Here is a 20,934-nt window from a genome sequence, read left to right as displayed (position 1 = left end):
GAGGGACCCTCCCTGGTCTGACCCAGCAGGGCTCTCCTGATGCTCTTATGAGGGGAAGGCCTCGGCCTCCCTGCCCTGTTGCTGGCCCTGCAGAGGGACTGGCTGGCCCCTGTGTGAGGCAGGAGGCTGGACTGGAGGGACCCTCCCTGGTCTGACCCAGCAGGGCTCTCCTGATGCTCTTATGAGGGGAAGGCCTCGGCCTCCCTGCCCTGTTGCTGGCCCTGCAGAGGGACTGGCTGGCCCCTGTGTGAGGCAGGAGGCTGGACTGGAGGGACCCTCCCTGGTCTGACCCAGCAGGGCTCTCCTGTGTCCTTATGAGGGGAAGGCCTCGGCCTCCCTGCCCTGTTGCTGGCCCTGCAGAGGGACTGGCTGGCCCCTGTGTGAGGCAGGAGGCTGGACTGGAGGGACCCTCCCTGGTCTGACCCAGCAGGGCTCTCCTGTGTCCTTAGGAGGGGATGGCCTCGGCCTCCCTGCCCTGTTGCGGGCCCTGCAGAGGGACTGGCTGGCCCCTGTGTTAGGCAGGAGCCTGGACTGGAAGGACCACTGTTCTGTTCCGGCACAGCTTATGTTCTCAGGGGAAAGCCTTGGCCTCTATGTTCTATGGTGGGGAAAGGAAGGGACAGTGATTGTAAGGCACTGTAAAACACCGAGGCCTGCTGGGTGACCTTGGGCCAGTCAGAATCATAGAATCATAGAATCATAGAGTTGGAAGGGGCCATACAGGCCATCTAGTCCAACCCCCTGCTCAACGCAGGATCAGCCCAAAGCATCCTAAAGCATCCAAGAAAAGTGTGTATCTAACCTTTGCTTGAAGACTGCCAGTGAAGTCCCAATTCTCTCAGGACTTTCTCAGGCCCACCTACCTCATCAAGGTGTCTGTCGGGAAGAGGGGACAAGAAGGCAATTGTAGGCCCCTTTGAGACTCCTTGTGGGTGAGAAATGTGGGGTATAAAAACCAACTATTCTTCTTCTAGCTGAGGAAAAGAGGAATCAAAGCATGTTGGGTATACCCCCAACTCCCTCCAAGAAAATGTGAAACTCTAATGCCTATAGAAGCAGGAATTAAAGTCACCCACTTCATGCATGTTATCAGAGTCCAATAGCAGTAAACAAGAAGGCTGTAAAGGGGAGTCATAGAGAGTTGGAAGGGGCCATAGAGGCCATCTAGTCCAACCCCCTGCTCAATGCAGGATCAGCCCGAAGTATCCTAAAGCATCCATTATAAGTCTTTGTCCAGCCGCTGCTTGAAGACTGCCAGTGAGGGGGAGCTCACCACCTTCTTAGGCAGCCCGTTCCACTGCTGAACTACTTGGACTATACTGTTTTGAAGGAATGGGTTTAGGATTCCCCCAGTGGTTCCCAAAATTTTGTGGGCTGCTGCCCCCTTGGTTCCTAGGCCACATCCCTAGTGCCCTCCCCGCACATACAAACTCACACCTCTTTCCTGGTGTCAGCTCTACTGCAAATTCAAAACACAAAGTATTGCGTATGCTTCTTTTGTTGTTGTGCAGCAGCCATATTTTAGTCTGGAAAAAAAATAAGTACTTTGTAAAAGCCACTTGAGGTCCTCTTTGGGGAGAAAGATGGGGAAAGAGAGAGAGAGAAGCAAGCAATCCCATGGCCAGGAGCAAGCAGGAGAAGGCTTTTTTGGCCTCCCAAAGATGGAGAGTTTGGGGAAAGGGTTGCCAACCCTGGATTAAGGAATTCCTGGAGATCTGGGGTGGAGCCTGGGAAAGACAGAATCCAAGGAGCTCAGCAGGAATATGATTCCACCCAGCCCACCTTCTGAAGCTGTCCTGTCCTTCAGGAAGCTAAGCAGGGTTGGTCCTGGTCAGCACTGGAATTGGAGACCAAGGGGGACCCACGGTTGCTAGGACCCAGAGGGAGGCAATGGCAAGCCACTTTGACCACTAGGAAAACACAGAAGAGTCAGTTTGCTGCCCCTTTCCTGCCCCCCAATACCTCACTGCCCCCCTGGATCCTTCCACTGCCCCCAGTGGGGTCAGACCACCCACTCTAGGAACCCCCAACGTAGATCAAGGTGGGAAACCGTATTAGTCTCTCTCTAGTAGTAGAAAAGAGCAGACGTCCAGCAGCACCAACAAAAAATCTGTGGCACACTGACGTGAGCAGAGACTCATGGAAACTTAAACTTTGCCACAAACTTTGTTGGTCTTTAAGGTGCCACGGGGCTCTTGCTCTTTACTAATTCACACACAATAGCAGACCGCAATTTTAGTTTTTAAGCGGCCACGAGCCTCCATGGACAGAGGCAGTCTACCTCCGAGCGTGGGAAGCCGAGAGACAGGCAGCTCCGCCTCTCCTCGCATTACTGCACAGGACCAGAATAGTCCGCTCCGCCCTTTCCGCGCGTGCGCTACGTAAAGGCCCTGGACGAGAGAGGCTCCGCCCCTTTGGAACAGCTGCGAGGCCGAAGAGGGAAATGGATATATCGCCAGCCAATCAGCGCCCAGAAGTCGACATCCCGGACAGCGCCGCGGCCAATGGGAAGAGCAGAACGAGAGCGTGAAGGCTTTGAGGACGTGGCTTGGAGCTGCGTCTGGAACAGCCTCGCGCTCTCCCCCTTTTTCCGCGTTCAACTTTGCGGGGCGAGTCGCTCGGAGTTTTGAAAGGCCGCCCTGCTTCGTCCGGGAGCCACCGTGGGACCCCATGGCGTATCCCCCTGGCTATGGGGGGCCAGGTGAGGCCGGGCAGGTCGCGGGACGGGACCGTGAGGCCTGCTCGCTGGGAGTTAGGGGGCGGGGAGGGATGATGATGATGATGATGGGGGACCCCTTCTCCCCGGGGTGGGGGGCTGAGGTCCGGCTCAACAGCAGCGAGGAGATCCCGGATGGGGGGCAGGCCCAGCGCCCACTTGAACCTCCGGCCTGGCAACGAAAGAACCGCCCCCCAGCCCTGCTCAGAAGCTCCTTTGCAAACAGGCAAGAGATTTGGAGGACGGACCATTCCCCCCCCCACACACACACACACACACATGCTTTGCGCTCAAAAGGTTCATGGATGTCAGCCCCAGGATCTGTAAAGACGCCCCCCACCCCACGCGGCGCCCCCTGCATCGCCCATTCCGCGCACGTTTGCTAATGCACCTCCATTGTCCTTTTGCAGCTGGGGTTTCCTGGACAAAACAAGAAAAGCGACTTAGAGTCGTGGAATTGGAAGGGACCTCCAGGATCATCTAGTCCAACCCCCTGCAGAATACAGGAAACACACAACTACTAGATGGCCTGTATGGCCCCTTCCAATTCTATGATTCTACCCAGAGTGCATTGAAAGTGCATTGTCCAAAGTGTGAGGAATGGTCCAACCCACAGCCGGCTGTGTGAGAAATGCAAATCGGGAAGAGCCCGGCCTTCAGTCCCCAGCTATTCCACAGGGGAAATAGAATAGGGGTTGATGGGTGCTCAGGTAGTGTGGAACTGGGTGTCTGAGGAAGGGGCCTTGGACTTTCCAGAGCTTCCACCCCGAAACCCTTGTTGGTCTCTCGGGTGCAATTGGACTTCAGTCTAACCGTTCTAGATGCATTCAGGTAGGCAGCCATGACAGTCTGAAGCAATAGACCAAAGTCTGAATCCAGAGACCAGCAGAGTTTAATTCTGTTGTGTTATACTTCCAGCTACAGACCAGCAAGATTTGGGGGGCATCAATTTTCAAGAATCAAAGCTCATACTCAACAAAATCTTGTGGCTCTCTTAGGTGCCCCTGGACTCGAACACAGACCAGCCTCTCTCAGCCTTTTTACTGTTGTGCCAGGGATTCAACTGGGCACCTTTTGCATAGCCATGACTCCCTTGTCCGTTGGGTCAGAACCAGAGCAAGGCCTTTCGAGACGCCTGAGATATTTTTTTGCCTGGATGTGCCGTGACTTGAGTCCGGAACCTCTGGACTGCCAAATTTGTGTCTTACCACGAAACCTTTCCTTCAGGGCACCATGTACATCAAGGTTTCTCTCCCAAACATGTTCCCATCCTCTCTATCTGGCCAAGTTAAAGTCTGTCCTGTTATCCCTTTGCTACCGTGTGCGAGATTTGTGTCCAGTCGCACCTGAAAGACTCAACAAGATTCCAAGGGGAGAAGCTTTATAGCAGGGGTGGGCAAGCTGTGACTCTACAGATGTCCATGGACTACAATCCCCATGAGCCCCTGCCAGCGTGCTGGCAGGGGCTCATGGGGATTGTAGTCCATGGACATCTGCAGAGCCATGGTTTTCAATGTCATAACTCTGGATTTCCTTGGTGCTCTTCCTTCCAAATACTGAGTCAGGACTGACCTAGCTTAGCTTCTAATGATCTGATTAGATCAGGCTAGTCACCAGCATGGCTACCCACCTGAAACTATCTCTGCCGCTTTTCTTCTCTGTGGCTTGCTGGAAAGTTTTGCCGTTTCTTTTCCCCGCCCTGGTTGCTTAGGGACACTTGGCACTGCTTCCGCCCAGCTGACTTTTTGAATGGTTTGTACTTTTTCACTGCCCGGTCTGTCCCTGTCTTTCCACTGAGAAACTAGCGTGATCCGATTAACAAAAAACCTGTTCTCAGCTGCCCCTTAAAAAAAAATAAGCCCTTAGATTTGAGAGAATGAGATTTGAGGCCGGGAGATGGGATTGGATAGAGATTGACGAAATTATGCATAGGGTAGAAAAAGCAAAGGAATCTTTTTTCCCCTCCCTTCTGTGCTAGAACACCCGATGAAGTCGTTGAGGAACAGGTTGTAGTCAGACAACACAATAAGTGATTAAATAGTGGAAATCACTGTGAGTTGATGTAGAGAAGGCCGCAGGCATAGATAGATTGCTTTTGAATGGGATTAGACTGAATTGGGGAGGATTAGTAGAATGCTAGAGTTGGAAGGGGCCCTAAAGGCCATCGAGTCCAACCCCCTGCTCAATTTTGACTCAGCCTCAAGCATCCAGGATCAGTCTCTGCCCAGCCACTGCCTGAAGACCACCAGTGAGGGGGAGCCCACCACCTCCTTAGGCAGCCCATTCCACTGCTGAACTACTCGGACTGTGAAATTCGTTCCAGATATCTAGTCGGTACTGTTCTACACGTAGTTTAAAGCTGTGACACTGTGTTCTCTCCTCTGCTGTCAGCAGGAACCTTTCCCTGCCCTCCTCCAAATGACAACCTTTCCAATACTTCAAGTGAACCATCCTGTCCCCTCTCAGCTTCCTCTTCTCCAGGCTAGACATTCCCAAGGCCCTCAGCCTTTCCTCACAGGGCTGGGTCCCCAGGCCCTGGATCATCCTCGTCGCTCTCCTCGGCCCCCTCTCCATTTTCTCCACATCCTTTTTGAAGTGAGGCCTCCAGAACTGCACACAGGACTCCGGGTGGGGTCTGACCCATGCAGCACACAGCAGGACTATGACATCTTGCGATCTTGATGTGATGCCTCTGTGGAAAAAACCTGCATCTGCCATTCACTCGATAGCTGCTAGCCATGGTGATTATAAGGAACCTCCCACATTCAGAGGCAGTCAAGCTCTGAATCCTAGTGCCAGGAGGCAAAAGGCCTGGGCCTCCTGGGCCTGTTGCTGGACATCCAGGTCCACTGGTTGGCCATGGTCTGAGACAGAATACTGCACTGATGGGATTGTGATCTGATCCAGCAGGGCTCTTCTTAGGATCCCCATGTCACCCTGGGGCCTCTCGCCTCTCTGTTTAAAAATTAATCCTCAGCCGATCATCCCTCATCAGTGTTCTGATACAGTCCGAATATATTGTGGAGACATTCCAGCAATTGAGGATTTTGCTCCCTAGATCAGGGATAGTCAAACTACGGCCCTCCAGATGTCCATGGACTACAATTCCCATGAGCCCCTGCCAGCGAATGCTGGCAGGGGCTCATGGGAATTGTAGTCCATGGACATCTGGAGGGCCGCAGTTCGACTACCCCTGTTCTAGATCTTTTTCCGAAGCGTTGCTATTCCTGCTCTTCACCAATGGATGCTTCGTAGGGAGAATTTATGGACTTAAGTTTAGATTTAGATTGATGGGAAAAGATCAGGAGGAGGAAGGAACTCAGGCAGATGGTGAGTGGGTGGGCTGAAGGGACTGTGTCCATGCTTGACTCTTGTGGCCCTTTCTTGCATGCCCAGGGAAAGGCCAATGACCACTGTGGGATTGGGAGATCAATTTCTTCCAGGCCAGACTGGCCAGGGATTCTGGTTTTTTGGGGGTGGGGGCATCATTTGGGCAAGGAACTGGGGTCACTGTGTGTGGGCAGGTAGTTGTGAATTTCCTGCCTTCTGCTGGGGGTTGGACTAGATGACCCTGGAGGTCCCTTCCCACTCTATGAGTCTATGGCGCTTGGCTACGAGCCTAGCCAACCTACTCAGAAGATCCTCCTGACCGTTTTCTCTCCTTTTCCCCTCCTGCAGGCTCCAAGCACAGGGCCAGAGGTCCGATGATCCCACAAAACGCCAACGCCCCCCAGCTCTTTGATGACACCAGCTCGGCCTACGGACCCCAGAAAGGTGGTTACCCGGCCCCAGGGATCGACATGGGCTTCAACCAGATTTTTGCCGACCCAGTGGCCAACGTCGCCATGGCCTACGGCTCCAGCATTGCGTCTCAGAGCAAAGAGATTGTGCACAAGGAGGTAAGAGGGGGATGGTTTTCAGGGTCGTGGTATAGCTTGAATATTCAGCCTTCTGCTATTTGTCTGTGGAGGTATCAATCTGCTTGTATATCTATTAGACTTGGTTGGCCCCACCAAAAAACAGGTTTGTGTTCTTTCTTCCGCCTTCATCTTGTTGAATATTGTAACCCTGGATGCAAGGGGATCTGGGAGGGAAGAGGTTAAGAGGATTTGCTGCTCGGGCCCACCCTCTCAATGGGTAGATGTCAGAGCCGCTTGGGCTATTCCTTGTCTGCTGAGTTTCAGGTAATGTGTTTCAGTCTTCTCTTTCTTAGCTGGGCTCGGAGCTGTAGCAAGTTTAGCAGGTGGGATCCCCCCCACTCCCCATGGGTACCTGGCTGGGAGGAAGGAGGAAGGAGTTGGTTCTTTTATCTACCCGAAGGAGGCTCGAAGTGGCTTACAGTCGTCTTCCCTTTCCTCTCATCACAACAGACACCCTGTGGGGTAGGTGAGGCTGAGAGAGCCCTGATATCACTGCCCGGTCAGAACAGTTTTATCAGTGCTGTGACTGGCCCAAGGTCACCCAGCTGGCTGCATGTGGCGGAGTGCAGAATCAAACCTGGCATGCCAGATTGGAAGTCCACACTCCTAACCACGACACCAAACTGGCTGCCCTCCTTCAGCACTGTAGGATTGGGGCACCTGGATACCCAGAGGGGCGCTGCCTTCTGCTGTTTCAGGGCCTTCAGTGGCCCGCTCCCCCAAGCCTCAGAAGGGGATCCAGACTCCCCAGACCACCTGGAGTCATCTCCCTCTCCCTGGTAGAGGAGATGTCATCGTGTCATTGTTAGGAGTGGCAGCTTCTAATCTGGCTAGCTGGGTTTGATTATCCGCTCCTCCTTCACATGGAGCCAGCTGGGTGACCTGGGGCCAGTCATAGCCCTGATAGTGCTGTCCGCACAGAGCAGTAACATCAGAGCACTCTCAGCCCCACTTACCTCACAGGGTGTCTGTTGTGGGGAGAGGAAAGGGAAGCTGCTTTGAGACTCCCGGTAGAGAAAAGTGGCATCTAAGAACCAACTCTTCCTCTTTTTCCTCCTCCTCCTCTGCCACTGCTGTCGCACTCCTCCTTGGCTTGGACTCCAGAGCTTCCTTTATACCCCAGTTCCCCTGCCCAGTACCTCCTCTTCCTCCCCTGCCTTGCCTTCCCATTCGCTGCCTCCCTTGCCTGTCTCCACTCTTCCCCTATTCAACACACCTGCCTGAAGCTAATTTCACCCTGAGAGCCAGCCTGGTTGTAGCGGTTAAGAGCAGCAGCTTCTGACCTTGAGAGCCTGGTTTGATTCCTTGCTCTTCCACATGCAGCCAGCTGGGTGACCTTCGGCTAGTCACAGTCCTGGTAGAGCTGTTCTCACAGAGCAGTTTTTCTCAGCCCCACCTACCTCTTTTTCCTCTCCTCCTGGAAGCGGCGGGTCTGGCCCACCCTGTCGGTCTCCCAAGCCTTGGCCCACCTGGGAAATTCACTCCCTGGACAGCTGCCTACTTTGGGATCATGCGTGGAAGTCTGGGGCCGTCGCTGCCAGGAGTTCACAGTCCCGGATATGGCCACCAGCAGAGACCTGTTTCTCCGCCTCCTGGCTAAAGTCCCCCACATTTGTTTTCTCCAGATTGACAGGTTCATGTCGATCAACAAGCTGAAGTATTTCTTTGCGGTGGACACGACCTACGTCACGAAGAAGCTGGCGCTGCTGGTGTTCCCCTACGTGCATCAGGTACCGAATGGAGGGGGCGCCTTCTGGTCGGTCAGGGCAGGAGCGTCGGGGTGATGGTGCTCCGGGGTTCTGCCCTCTGGTGTTGGCAGCAGCATGGGCGCAGGAGGGGTTAGGAGAGGGGGGCATGGGCGGGAGGGAGCCCTCGGTTACGGGAGGAAAGTCGGGGAGGCATTCTTCAGGAATTGCAGTCTCCTTTTCCTGTGCTTCGGCAGTTCAGCCCCTGCTATAGCTTCGTAAAAAGCCCTAGAGGGGAGAAGGGGCTGTTGAAATGGTTAGTGGGCCCAGCCCCTACAGTTCAAGGAGCGCTAGTGAAGAAGAGTTGGTTTTTATACCCTGCTTTTCACTGCCCGAAGGAGTCTCAAAGCGGCTTACAATAGCCTTCCCTTTCTTCTCCCCACAACAGACACCCTGTGAGGTGGGTGAGGCTGAGAGAACCCTGAGATTACTGAAGAAGAAGAAGAGTTGGTTCTTATATGCCGCTTTTCTCTACCCAAAGGAGACTCAGAGAGGCTTCCAATCGCCTTCCCTTTCCTCTCCCCACAACAGACACCCTGGGAGGTAGGTGGGACTGAGGGAACTCTAAGAGAACTGCACTGTGAGAACAGCTCTGCCAGGACTGTGACTGGCCCAAGGTCACCCAACTGGCTGTGGGTGGAGGAGCAAGAATCATGAAGCTGCCTTGTCCCTTTATCTATCAAGTGCTGCTTATATGACCAGCAGTGGCTGTCTAAGTTTTCGAGCAAAGTGGCTGCCTTCTCTCTGGAAGGAAAGCACAGCACATTGTTGTTAAAATTACTGGATAGCACACAGATGCTTATCTATTTGTGTAGGGAGGCCAGCTTATTGGTGGTATTTGCATTTCTAGGCCTCAACTGTAGTCTCAGCAGAACAACTCTGACTTGCAGGCCCTATAAAACTGATTCAGATCCTGCAGGGCCCTGATCCCACTCAGGAGGGTGTTCTGCCAGGCTGATTGGGGCCAAGTTGACTTGTCTGGGGCTGGGGAACTTGAGGCAACCTGGTGTTATGATTAAGAGCGGCAGCTTCTAACCTGGGGAGCTGGGTTTGATTCCCCGCTCCTCCTCCACATGCAGCCAACTGGTTGCCCTTGGGCCAATCACAGTCCTGTTCTCACAGGGTAGTTTCGTCAGGGCTCTCTCAGCCCCACCTGCCTCACAGAGTGTCCATTGTGGGGAGAGGAGGAGGTGATTGTAAGCTGCTTTGAGATTCCTTTGGGTAGTAAAAAGTGGGATACAAAAAAAAACAATTCTTCTCAAAGAGCTCAACCATATGTTCCGGGAAAGGGGGGTGTGTTTGGTGGAGAAGGCAGCTTAACCGATGGAACCAAGCTCTGCATTAACTGGATCGTAGAAAATCATAAGCAGGAAAGATGACGGAGACGAACTTAAGGCTTTCAGGGAAATCACAGGAGACAAACTGGTTCAGACTTAAATCTATGAAGGCATCTCAGTGAAGAGAAGCTTCAAGAGGGCCTGAACAGTGTGGCAGTCAAAGGACTGTACACACGGTGGCTGGCCTTCTTACAGCAAGGCCATCATAGTCGCATAAGACCTGTTCACCTTCTGTCCCACCTTCTATCCCATCTCGAGAGCCAGTTTGGTGTAGTGGTTAGGAGTGAGGACTTCTAATCTGGCATGCCGGGTTCGATTCTGCACTCCCCCACATGCAGCCAGCTGGGTGACCTTGGTCTAGTCACAGCACTGATAAAGCTGTTATGACCGAGCAGGAATATAAGGGCTCTCTCAGCCTCACCTCCCTCACAGGGTGTCTGTTGTGGGGAGAGGAAAGGGAAGGCGACTGTAAGCCGCTCGGAGACTCCTTCAGGTAGAGAAAAGCGGCATATAAGAACCAGCTCTTCTTCTTCTTCATTAATCTCAGGGCTCTCTCAGCCTCACCTACCTCACAGAGTGTCTGTTGTGGGGAGAGGAAAGGGAAGGCGACTGTAAGCCGCTTTGAGACTCCTTCGGGGAGAGAAAAGCGGCATATAAGAACCAACTCTTCTTTTTCTTCTTTAGGTAATAGTGGTTACTTAGAGTGGGAAGAATACCAGCTTTCGTAATGGATGCAGACTAAACACGGCTTCTAAAAATAAAAAAGGATTTAGCTTTTAGGGAGAAGGTAGCCACCTTCTCCCTAAAAGCTAAATACTTTTCTCCTTTGGAGTGAAGATGGTTTTCTGGGCAGGGGGAGCTTGTGGAGTCACGTGGCACAGATGCCTCCCAAGAGAACTGCCTTACAAGCCAAGTGTTGGCAAGGCAGCTGAAAGCTGGAAAAGGTTTGAAGGCAGCCTGAAGAGTCCATCCTGGCCCGATCTTAGATCTCAAAACCTTCCGGATGTGAAAAGTGGGGTAGAAACAAGCCAGCTTTTCTTCTCTGAAATCCTGAGCAGCGACAGTAATGGAGCGCTTTGCCTTTCCTCCGCAGAACTGGGAGGTCCGCTACCACCGAGACACACCCCTCCCGCCCCGACAAGACGTCAACGCCCCCGACCTCTACATCCCAAGTGAGTCACTCTGAGAATGCCACAAGACTCTTCCGGGCAGATACACAACCCCTTTGAAAAACTGGTGTTGCGTACATGAGGGGTCCCTGCCCTCCCTTCGGGGCTGTGGGGACCTTTGGCATTCTGAAACGGGGCAGCTGCAGAGGCAGCCGCGAAATGGCTGCCATCGAAGGGGAGCCAAATATAGGAGGTTTTCAAGCTGATTTTGTGTCCCAGTTTAGCAATTGGATGCAAACAGATTTTTCCTGTCATTTCAGACAGTTTTAGTAACCGGCTGCTGGTGGAATTTCTTTACTCATTCGGGCAAACCGGCTTGAGTTGGCTTAGCAAAGTGTGATTTGGGGGCAGGGAGGGACCTCAGGGGAGTATCCACCCCCCATCCCAGCCATTTTCTCCTGGGGAACGCTGGTCTTTGTAGTCTGGGGGAGAGCTGTAATTCTCAGGGATCCCCAGGTCCCACCTGGAGGCCGGCATCCGTACCCAGAGTACATCTGTTCTAGGATTCCCTTCAGAATTTAATTGTTTTTTTTTCCCCTTCCCTCTCTCCTCTTGCTTTCTCAGGTATGGCCTTTATTACCTATATCCTGCTGGCTGGAATGGCTCTCGGCCTGCAGAAAAGGTAAGCACCAAATTCCCCCTTCTGAAAATCCAACAGAACTTCATTGGTTGGCCCAATCAGGGCCCAGGTGGCTGCGTGAGAACATCTTGACACCCATGGGGTGAACTGTGACAGGAGAGGGGGGAGGAGGGTCCCATTCTGAGACGTGTGGATTTGATGCTTTGAGCTGTCAGCGTTTGACAAGTGAGGCGTCACGACTTCTGCAGAACGTCTGCCGCTTTCTTTCCAAACTTTCTCCTGCTGTGGCTCTTGTCAAATCCCTTCTGTGGCTGCTTTCAACTTGTTATCTTCTGCCTCCTGCCCCACAGAGCTTCCCCCCACCCTCCCTTGCCACTGTCTTCCGCCTCCTGCTCAGCATCCTTTGCCAAGAACTTCTTGGCCCCTGTGTGAGGCAGGAGGCTGGACTGGAGGGACCCTCCCTGGTCTGACCCAGCAGGGCTCTCCTGTGTCCTTATGAGGGGAAGGCCTCGGCCTCCCTGCCCTGTTGCTGGCCCTGCAGAGGGACTGGATGGCCCCTGTGTGAGGCTGGAGGCTGGACTGGAGGGACCCTCCCTGGTCTGACCCAGCAGGGCTCTCCTGTGTCCTTATGAGGGCCTCGGCCTCCCTGCCCAGTTGCTGGCCCTGCAGAGGGACTGGCTGGCCCCTGTGTGAGGCAGGAGGCTGGACTGGAGGGACCCTCCCTTCTCTGACCCAACAGGGCTCTCCTGATGTTCTTAGTAGTGGAGAAGGGTGTTTTTAAAAAGGGTACAGGGGTGTGGAGGCGCCCCTCCCAGTCTCCTGGTGGCCAGTCACCAATGAGAATTTCATGGCAGGCACCCAGCGCTCCCTGCTGGCCTTGCCCACCCTTGCTTGGCACCCAAGAGGCTGTCAAGATTGGTGAGGTTGGCATGCAGTGCCAAGAGCACCGGAGTGCAGTGGCACACAGCATGCCCGGGCAGCCTTCCGCTCCGTCCCCTGGCACACACAAGATGGAATGGCTGCGGCTTAGCTCCTTGCCAGCTCCTTGTTCTCATGGGAAGTGCTGGGGGGCAGGAGGAGAAATTAAGATCACCTGGAGAGGCCCTCCTGTTGGTGCTGCCAATCAAAAAAGGCTATTTGGTGGGTACATTGAGAAGGGGTCTTTTCAGTGGTAGCCCCACTGTTCCGGAACAACCTCCTGCGGGAGGTTTGCCCGGTCGCCCCACTTTTGATCTTTAATAGGTAAAGATTCGCTGGCAGGGGCTCATGGGAATTGGAGTCCATGGACATCCGGAGGGCCGCAGTTTGACCACCCCTGCCTTAACATATAGTTGCCAAGAAGGGCTAGTTAGAGTCAAGATGCGTAAGTCACGGGGCGATGCTAGCTGCGATTGTATTAAAGCAGTTGTTCAGATCTGTGAACAGCAGTAGATTAGCATAGAAACACAAGAGTGAACGAATGGGCTTAAACTGCATGCAGAATGGTACTAGCTAAATATCGGGGGGGGGGGGGGATAATGCACAATCCGAGTAGTTCAGCAGTGGAAGGGGCTTCCTAAGGAGGTGGGGAGCTCCCCCTCACTGGCAGTCTTCAAGCAGCAGCTGGACATATCCTGGATGCTTGAGGCCGATCCTGCACATGACCTTCCCCATCTAGAAATGATTTTTAAATAATTAATTGTCAGAAGCTAATGTTAAGCCTTGGAGTACCTATGCACAGTTTATATCACCTAATGGTTATTTTATTTGTTTCTCCGGTTGCCGGTCCACGACCGTAATTAAAGGAAAGGGAAAGTCATTTCCGGCCTTTCTCGTGTTGCTTCTCGCCAGGTTCTCCCCGGAGGTCCTGGGCATGTGTGCCAGCACCGCCTTCGTGTGGGTGGTCATCGAAGTCCTGGCCCTCCTGCTGGGCTTGTACCTGGTCACGGTCCAGAGCGACCTGGGCACGTTTGACTTGCTGGCTTATTGCGGCTACAAATACGTGGGGTAAGTCGGCTCCTCCCGAAACGCACGGCTCAGGTTGAAGCCCCCTGGGCCCAGCTGACAGGCTGGTCGTATGCCTAAGCCTGCTTTCTCTGAACCGACGGGTGTTACACAACCGACTGCTGCTTGCTAGAACAGTGAGATTTAACATGATAGCGAAAAGTCTTAATACTGATGTGGTGGTACAGAGTGTCGCGCTTGGATCTGCTAGACCGAGGTTCAAATCCCCATTTATGCCGTGGGAGCTGGCTGGGTGACCTTTGCCGGTCATATGTTCTCAGCCTAACCCACCTCACAGGGTTGTTGTGAGGATAATATGTAGGCAACGAAGACAGAGTGGCGGAGCATCTGCTTTGGCAGGCTGAAGGTCCCCGGTTCGATCCCTGACATCTCCAGTTAAAGGATCTGGCTGTAGCTGATGGGAAAGAGCCCTGCCCAAGACTGGCTGGCCACTGTGTGAGGCAGGAGGCTGTACTAGATGGACCACTGGGCTGATCCAGCAGGGCTCTTCTTATATTCCTCACGAAAGTCAAGAAGGGAAAGTGCTTATCTACATAGGGCTCCTCTTGGCCTCAGCGAGTCTTTCTCAGCAGCAAAATAATAGGATCCCCAGCCTTTTTGAGCCTCTGGGCATTCTCAGAGTGCTTTCCCAGGGTGGTGGTGGGTACACCTTCAGAGACCTACGCTGGATGGCAATGGGCAAACAGGGCTTTCCTAGTGCTGGCTCCCTCGTGGTGGATCCCTGTTTCTCTGGGGATGTTCAGTGTTCTTGACAGACTGTTCACGCTTTGGTTTTGCTTGTTTGTTTGTTTTAATGTAGTGTTTTTTTATCGTTTTGTGTCTTCCTCAGTTTCAATGAGACTCGGCCCCCTGTGGTTAGCCATCTCCGTAGCTTAGGCTGAAAGGTGGGATCGAACTAGTGTGATGTTCTGGTTAGAGTGCTGAGTTCGAATCTCTGCTCCGCCGCTGCATCTCAGCAGTTGACTTTAGGCTAGTCAGGCTCTCTTGGCCTTCCCTGCCCCACAGGGTCGTTGCGAAAAATGGAAGATCTTTTAGTTGCTTTGCACCCCCGGTAGGAAGAAAAGGGACATAACTGCAGTATTTCTTTCTGAAGCGTGCTAAAAACCTGCCGTTGCCTCCCCAGGATGATCCTCGCTGTGGTCGGTGGCCTGGCCTTTGGAAGCAACGGCTACTACATTGCCTTGGCGTGGGCCTCCTGTGCACTTATGTATTTCATGGTAAGTGCTACGTGCGTCGGCCAGGCTTTGGGCCTTCAGCTTCCCATGATTCCACGGGGCAGGAAGTTCAGGCCAGACCTGAGTTTTGTCGGATAGCTAACTGCAGAACTGAGCTGGTGAAATCTGGGTTGTAGTCCTCCCTCAGGCCAGAAAACTGACTTGGGCTAGACTCTTTCTCATTCCACCAGGTAGGGGCCAGGACCGAGAAGGCCCTGGCCCTAGTTGAGGCCAGGCAAGCCTCCTTGGGGACGGGGATGACCATAAAACATATAAAAATGCACCTAAAAAGATACAGTTAAAAAATAAGATACGCCATGGGCTTAAATAAATTGCAGACCAAGTCATAAAAGGGTTGGACAAACCATAAAGTTTTTTAAAATAGAAGATAACACTTTATAGGGACAGCTTAGTGAAGGCTCTAGCAACCATAGTCGATACAATTGAAAATCTATTAAAGAGTAAAAACTGCAGGGTCAAAGACTTCTTGTATTTCGTGATGCAAGTAGCTCCTTGTTTTATATTCAGATCAGTTCAGTTTAATTTCTATACCGCCGATCCTGGAGACCGGCTCTGGGCAGCGTACGACATGTTGCTTATCCAGGACATTGTTGATAAATCAAAATAGAATTAAAGCCATTTAAAATAACAGTAAAGCAACTTTTCGAAACTCAAATCCTTTGGCCCCCTCATGAGAAGGAAGGACTCCCTGGAGAAGAGCCTAATGCTGGGAGCGATGGAGGGCAAAAGAAGAAGGGGACGACAGAGAATTAGGTGGCTGGATGGAGTCACTGAAACAGTCGGTGCAAACTTAAATGGACTCCGGGGAATGGTAGAGGACAGGAAGGCCTGGAGGATCATTGTCCACGGGGTCGCGATGGGTCAGACACGACTTCGCACATAACAACAACAACAACAAAGCAACTTTAAATAGGCTGCTAATGGCACAAATGTCCATTGTCAGCAGACTGGTGTTCCTAGCGTCAAGCCAGGCAGTGGTCTGGATCTCCCATGATCAATGAGGGAGAATAGGATGTGGGAAATAGGATTTTATTATGTAGTAAATAAAATAAATGTTAGTAAGAGGGGGGGCTCTTGACCCGAAAAGTAGAAGGGATTTCCTCACCCCTTGAAATGAGAAAATAGTTATCTTGGCTCAGCTCTCGGCCTGTGAAGTGCTGTCAAGTCACTGCCGACCTATGGCGACCTTCTGAACTAATGACCTCCAAAACATTGTAGTGTTAAGAGCCTTGCTCAGGTCATGAGGTCTGAGGGTCCTAGTTTCCTTGATCGAGTCCATCCACCCCTGTTGGATCTTCCCAAGCCAGTGGGGCGCAGGGGTTAAGAGCAGCTGCTTGTAATCTGGAGACCTGGTTTTGATTCCCCCTCCCCCACATGCAGACAGCTGGGTGATCTCGAGCTAGTCCCAGTCCTGTTAGAGCTCTTCTGATCATGCAGCTCTCTCAGAACTCTTTTCAGCTCCACCTATCTCCCAGGACATCTGTTGTGGGGAGAGGAAGGGAAGGCGATTGGAAGCTGCTTTGAGACTCTTTCAGTGAACAGCAGAGCATAAAAACCAAGTCTTCCACTTTATGTGCCCCTCTCTGTCAAAAGAGAAAGACTTGGCCTGTCTGAAACGGTGAGACTTGCTTTTATTGCTAATAATTTTTAGGACTGATGATTGTATTGTTTTTTACGTGATTTATAACTGTTGTGAGCCACTCTGAGCCCTCTGGGGAAAGGGTAAGTGGGAAAATAAAATAAACACGCCTCTCTCTCTCTCCCCTTCGCAGGTCCGCTCCTTACGGATGAAGATCCTTCCGTCGGTGGTGCAGGAGGGCCTCAGCCGACCCAGCGGTCGGGCCCAGATGTACATCACCCTGGCAGCTGCGGCCTTTCAGCCTCTCATCCTCTACTGGCTGACGGTGCAGTTGGTGCATTGAGCGGGGCAGGGGAGAGGCGACAGAGAACAGGGAGAGGATCAGGGAGGATCCTGCTTGCAGAGAGCCTCTTGCTGCCCTCCCGGTTTCCGAAAACCACACAATGAGTGACTCTCCGCCACCCGGCCACCCCTGAAGTCCTGGGATCAGCCTCGAAGGACAGACTAGGGGTGTGTGGGTGTGCCTATGCTCTGCTCCCCCCATGGACATTACTGAATCAAGACCAGCCTGTGTCCACTCAGCACTCCACTGCCACCCTGCCTAATCCGAGAGCAGAGGGGAAAAGATGGTCCAGAATGCAGCTTTTGTGTTCTTCCTTTCTGGGCCTCGAACAGGGAAGATTGTGAGAATCCCCCTGCGTTTGGTCTCACGCACGCAAGCAGGTTCTTACGCAAACCGCTTGAGCGCGGAATCGCTGGTGTTCTACATTTCTGCCTTCCGGAACAAAGTGTCCTTTCTCCGTCCCCCCCATGGAGCCACCAGTTCCTCCACTCGGTCGTCCCTGTTTCCGTCCTGGCGAGAGGCAGCCTTGGCCAACGTCCGGAGAGCACCGACTGGTCTTCGGCATTCTGCCTTGTGGAGATTCATCCTTGGACTGGATTTCCAGAGCCATGACCTTCCGCGCTCCTTCCCTCCTCCTCCTCTTTCTTTGTTATCCTTATAAATATATATTTAGAGTTTTGACTGCATTTGTTTTTTGAAGCTGCACCCTATTTCAAGCCAGCCGGGGGGGGGGGGGGGAAGGGGGACAATCAGTGGCTGCAAACTCTTTCAGTGGCTTGTGAGGCTGGGAGTTGGTTGTTGTACTCGCAGAGCACACCTGCTGAGCCGCTGACCCCGTTTCTCCCCAAGCCGAGGACAAAAGAGGGGAAACGGGACTCAGCCCAGAACCTTCCCGTTTGGGTCCAGAGGGTCAAGCTACAATAACCAAACAAAATGAGAGGTTTATTATGTAGTGTGCACGTCCAGAAATTAAAAACATGAGGCATCTGGCATTTAATTTGATACACGCACACTATATTTGACCCGATTCCCCCCCCCCCCACACACACACACACAGCTGCTTCCTTGCAGATTTAAATATAAAAAGTGGAAACCCGAAAATACAGGGGCAAATAGGGGTACAACATTTAGAGGGACGGCAGGTTGGCGGTGGTGCAGTTCAACGCATTGGCACCCCAGCTCCAAAGTGGCTTCCTTGCAAGATGGTATTTCATAGAATCGTAGAATAATAGAGTTGGAAGGGACCTCATGGGTCATCTAGTCCAACCCCCTGCACTATGCACTATTTGTACTCCTGTTCTTGCCTCTGGCGGCAGTGACCTTTGTTCTCGGGGCTCGAAAGCTAAGCAGGGTCAGCAATAGCCAGTATTTAGATGGAAGCCCATCTGGGAAATCTAGGTGTGCTGTGCAGAGGAAGGCAATGGCAGAAGAAGCAGAAGAACTGTTTTTTATTCCCCGCTTTTCCCTGCCCAAAGCAGCCTCAAAGCAGCTTACAATTGCCTTCCCTTCCTCTCCCCACAACAGACACCCTGTGAGGTAGGTGGGGCTGAGGGAGCTCTGACAGGACTGCTCTGTGCAAACAGCACTAACGGGGCTGTGACTAACCCAAGGTCACCCAGCCGGCTGCAGGTGGAGGAGCGGGGAATCCAACCCAGCTCTCCAGTTTAGAAGCTGCCACTCTTAACCATGACACCAAGCTGACTCTACGGGTCATCGTAAATCAGCTATGGCATGGCAGCCCTTCTGACACAGACACATGTATGCACAGTCCTACAGTAGAGGATCTGCTTTCTTTACGGAAGATCCCAGATTCAACCCCTACCAGGGCGGGAAGAGTGATGGGAAAGATGTTGGCCTTCCAGGACCTGCATGCTGGCAGGGGCCCATGGGAACTGTAGTCCACAGTCTGGCCATTGGTCTCAGAAAGTGAGCAGGGTCTATACCTGCATGGGGGACCATTGAGGAAGCATCTGCCAAGGAAGGAAATGGCAAACCGGCTCTACTACTTGTTTGCCTTGAAAGCCTCTTGCTGTGGCGCTGTAGCGTAGCTGTGCCGAGATGGCGTTTGCCATGCGCAGTAGGTTCACGTTAGAAAAAGCCTGGCTGGATCAGAGACGAAGGGGGGCCTCTTCAAAGACAACGCCGGCCATCTGCCGTCTTCTCAGGAAGCGCTCATTAAATCTTTTGAAATTCGCCCGCCTGCCTTATCGTCAGAACTACCTTTCCAATTGCTCCGAGGGCTTTAATTGCACTGGCTAAGTTGGAGGTGGAGCACTGCGGCGCAACTCAAAGCATGTGCTATGCGCCGTGTGGCGCCATCCCTCCCTGGGCTCATTCCTTGCAGCGTTTTCCCTCTGGGGCCTTGCCGCCGATTCAAGGCATGCCAACTACAAAGGGGACGAAATTGCCGATCCCCCTTGTGTGGTGAGCCTCGCTGGGCCGTGAAGGGAGCGGCGCCCGAGCGAGAGGGGGCAGGGGGCAAGGCACAGCTCTCCTTCCTAGCTGTGGAAATCCATCACGTGCCAACTGGATATTGTGCGATTCGGGCTGAAGCTCTGAAGTGGGTGGGCAGCAGAGGCAGGGCAGAGGAAAGGAAATATTTCTTATGTTCCACAAGTGGCCAAATTGCAAAATTTGCTGCCAGTGGAGATAGAAACATCGAGCTGGAAAGAACCCTACAGGCTATCTAGCCCAACCCCCTGCTCAATGCAGGATCAGCGTAAAGCATCCGTGATAAGTATCTGTCCAGGCCTTCCTTAAAGACCAACAGTGAGGGGAAGCTCACCACCTCCTTAGGCGGTGCTGAACTACTTGCAAGGTGAAATTTCCCCCGGCTTGTACTGTTCCACGCGTAGTTTGAAGAAGAAGAAGAAGAAGAGTTGGTTCTTATATGCTGCTTTTCCTACCCGAAGGAAGCTCAAAGCAGCTTACAGTCGCCTTCCCATTCCTCTCCCCACAACAGACACCCTGTGGGGTGGGTGAGGCTGAGAGAGCCCTGATTTCACTGCTCGGTCAGAACAGTTTTATCAGTGCCGTGGTGAGCCCAAGGTCACCCAGCTGGCTGCATGTGGGGGAGTGGGAAATCAAACCCGGCATGCCAGATTAGAAGTCTGCACTCCTAACCACTACACCAAGCTGGCTCTCATTAATGCAGGGCCACTGCTGCCAACTGGAACCTTTCCTTTCCCTTCTTTAGGGACAACCTTTTAGATCCTGTCCCCCCAACCTCCTCTTCTCCAGGCTGAACATTCCCAATACCCTCCACCTTTCCTCACAGGGCTGGGTCCCCAGGCCCCAGATCATCCGTTATTTATTTTATTTATAGTTGGATTTATATCCTCACTGCCCTTTAACCTTTGGAGACAGCAAAACTCATAGCTTATATTAGAACCATTCTTGGGATTGATCTCTAAGCCAGCCGAGCCTGGAGGTGGAGGAATAATTTGAAATCACCCCCAGCTCTTTGATATCTGCCCTCGCTGAAATTCTTAAGAGTTCTCACAGGCATATACTGTTCTTTTAAAGGCTGCTTGATATTCCACTTGGAATCACAGAATCATATAGTTGGAAGGGACCTCCTGGGTCATCTAGTCCAACCCCCTGCACTATGCAGGACACTCACAACCCTCTCACTCATCCACTGTTACCTGCCACCCCCTTGAACCTTCACAGAATCAGCCTCTCCGTCAGATGGCTATCTAGAACCATAGACTGATAGAACCATAGAGTTGGAAGGGACTTCCTGGGTCATCTAGTCCAACCCCCTGCACTATGCAGGATGCTCACAACCCATCGCTCACCCACTGTAACCTGCCACCCCCTTGAGTCTGTTTCTGGAGCATTTTCTGTCTTCAACAGGCTATTTTACAAAACTGTTCTTCCCCTCCCCGTCACCCCCATCACTGTGAGTTTATTAGATATTTTTCTGTACACCTGGGAGCCAACCTGGGACGGCGCTGCCCTTTCTTCGGAGGGCCCCAGCCACATGATGAGCGCAACAATTCCTATGAACAGTTTCTGCCCCCTCGCGACCCCTTTTCCCTTGACCCTCTGCCGCTTCCCTGCTCACCTCCAGCTGCATCTTTCGCATCTCAGGTGCTGGGAGGCAGCAATCCAACCGCGGCTAATTTTTAATTTCGCGCGACTGCCGGATCCTCGGTTCCTGGGAGCGTGCACCGTGTCGCAGGGCGCTTGCTTGGCTGCCCAGGCAGTGAGGGCACATTAACAGCATCGCTAATGCAGGGGAGGGAAAACGCACAGGCATGGAGGGCATTGCTCAGGGTAAGAGGTGGGAGTACAGAGTGGA

General features: G+C 52.8%; 1 protein-coding gene across 1 annotated transcript; it reads left to right on the top strand.

Moving 5' to 3' along the window:
• The first annotated feature begins 2,475 nt into the window (after window positions 1-2,475).
• On the top strand, window positions 2,476-17,314 carry YIF1A (Yip1 interacting factor homolog A, membrane trafficking protein). The gene is made up of 8 exons (XM_077323021.1): window positions 2,476-2,701; window positions 6,395-6,615; window positions 8,262-8,366; window positions 10,812-10,890; window positions 11,452-11,509; window positions 13,298-13,453; window positions 14,595-14,688; window positions 16,479-17,314. The coding sequence occupies exons 1-8, from the start codon at window positions 2,671-2,673 to the stop codon at window positions 16,626-16,628; spliced, it is 894 nt and encodes a 297-aa protein (XP_077179136.1). The 5' UTR covers window positions 2,476-2,670; the 3' UTR covers window positions 16,629-17,314.
• Window positions 17,315-20,934: the final 3,620 nt, after the last annotated feature.

The sequence above is a fragment of the Paroedura picta genome, chromosome 1, assembly GCF_049243985.1.
Source record: "Paroedura picta isolate Pp20150507F chromosome 1, Ppicta_v3.0, whole genome shotgun sequence".
NCBI classification, from domain to species: Eukaryota; Metazoa; Chordata; class Lepidosauria; order Squamata; family Gekkonidae; genus Paroedura; species Paroedura picta.
This window is presented reverse-complemented; position numbering and strand designations above follow the sequence as displayed.

What these genes read in the sequence shown, in the direction of transcription:
- YIF1A (XM_077323021.1), top strand. Translation starts at nt 2,671, where the DNA reads ATGGCGTATCCCCCTGGCTATGGGGGGCCAG. An exon ending in CCCTGGCTATGGGGGGCCAG is followed by an intron (nt 2,702 to 6,394) that starts GTGAGGCCGGGC and finishes CCCCTCCTGCAG; the next exon opens with GCTCCAAGCACAGGGCCAGA. An exon ending in AAGAGATTGTGCACAAGGAG is followed by an intron (nt 6,616 to 8,261) that starts GTAAGAGGGGGA and finishes TGTTTTCTCCAG; the next exon opens with ATTGACAGGTTCATGTCGAT.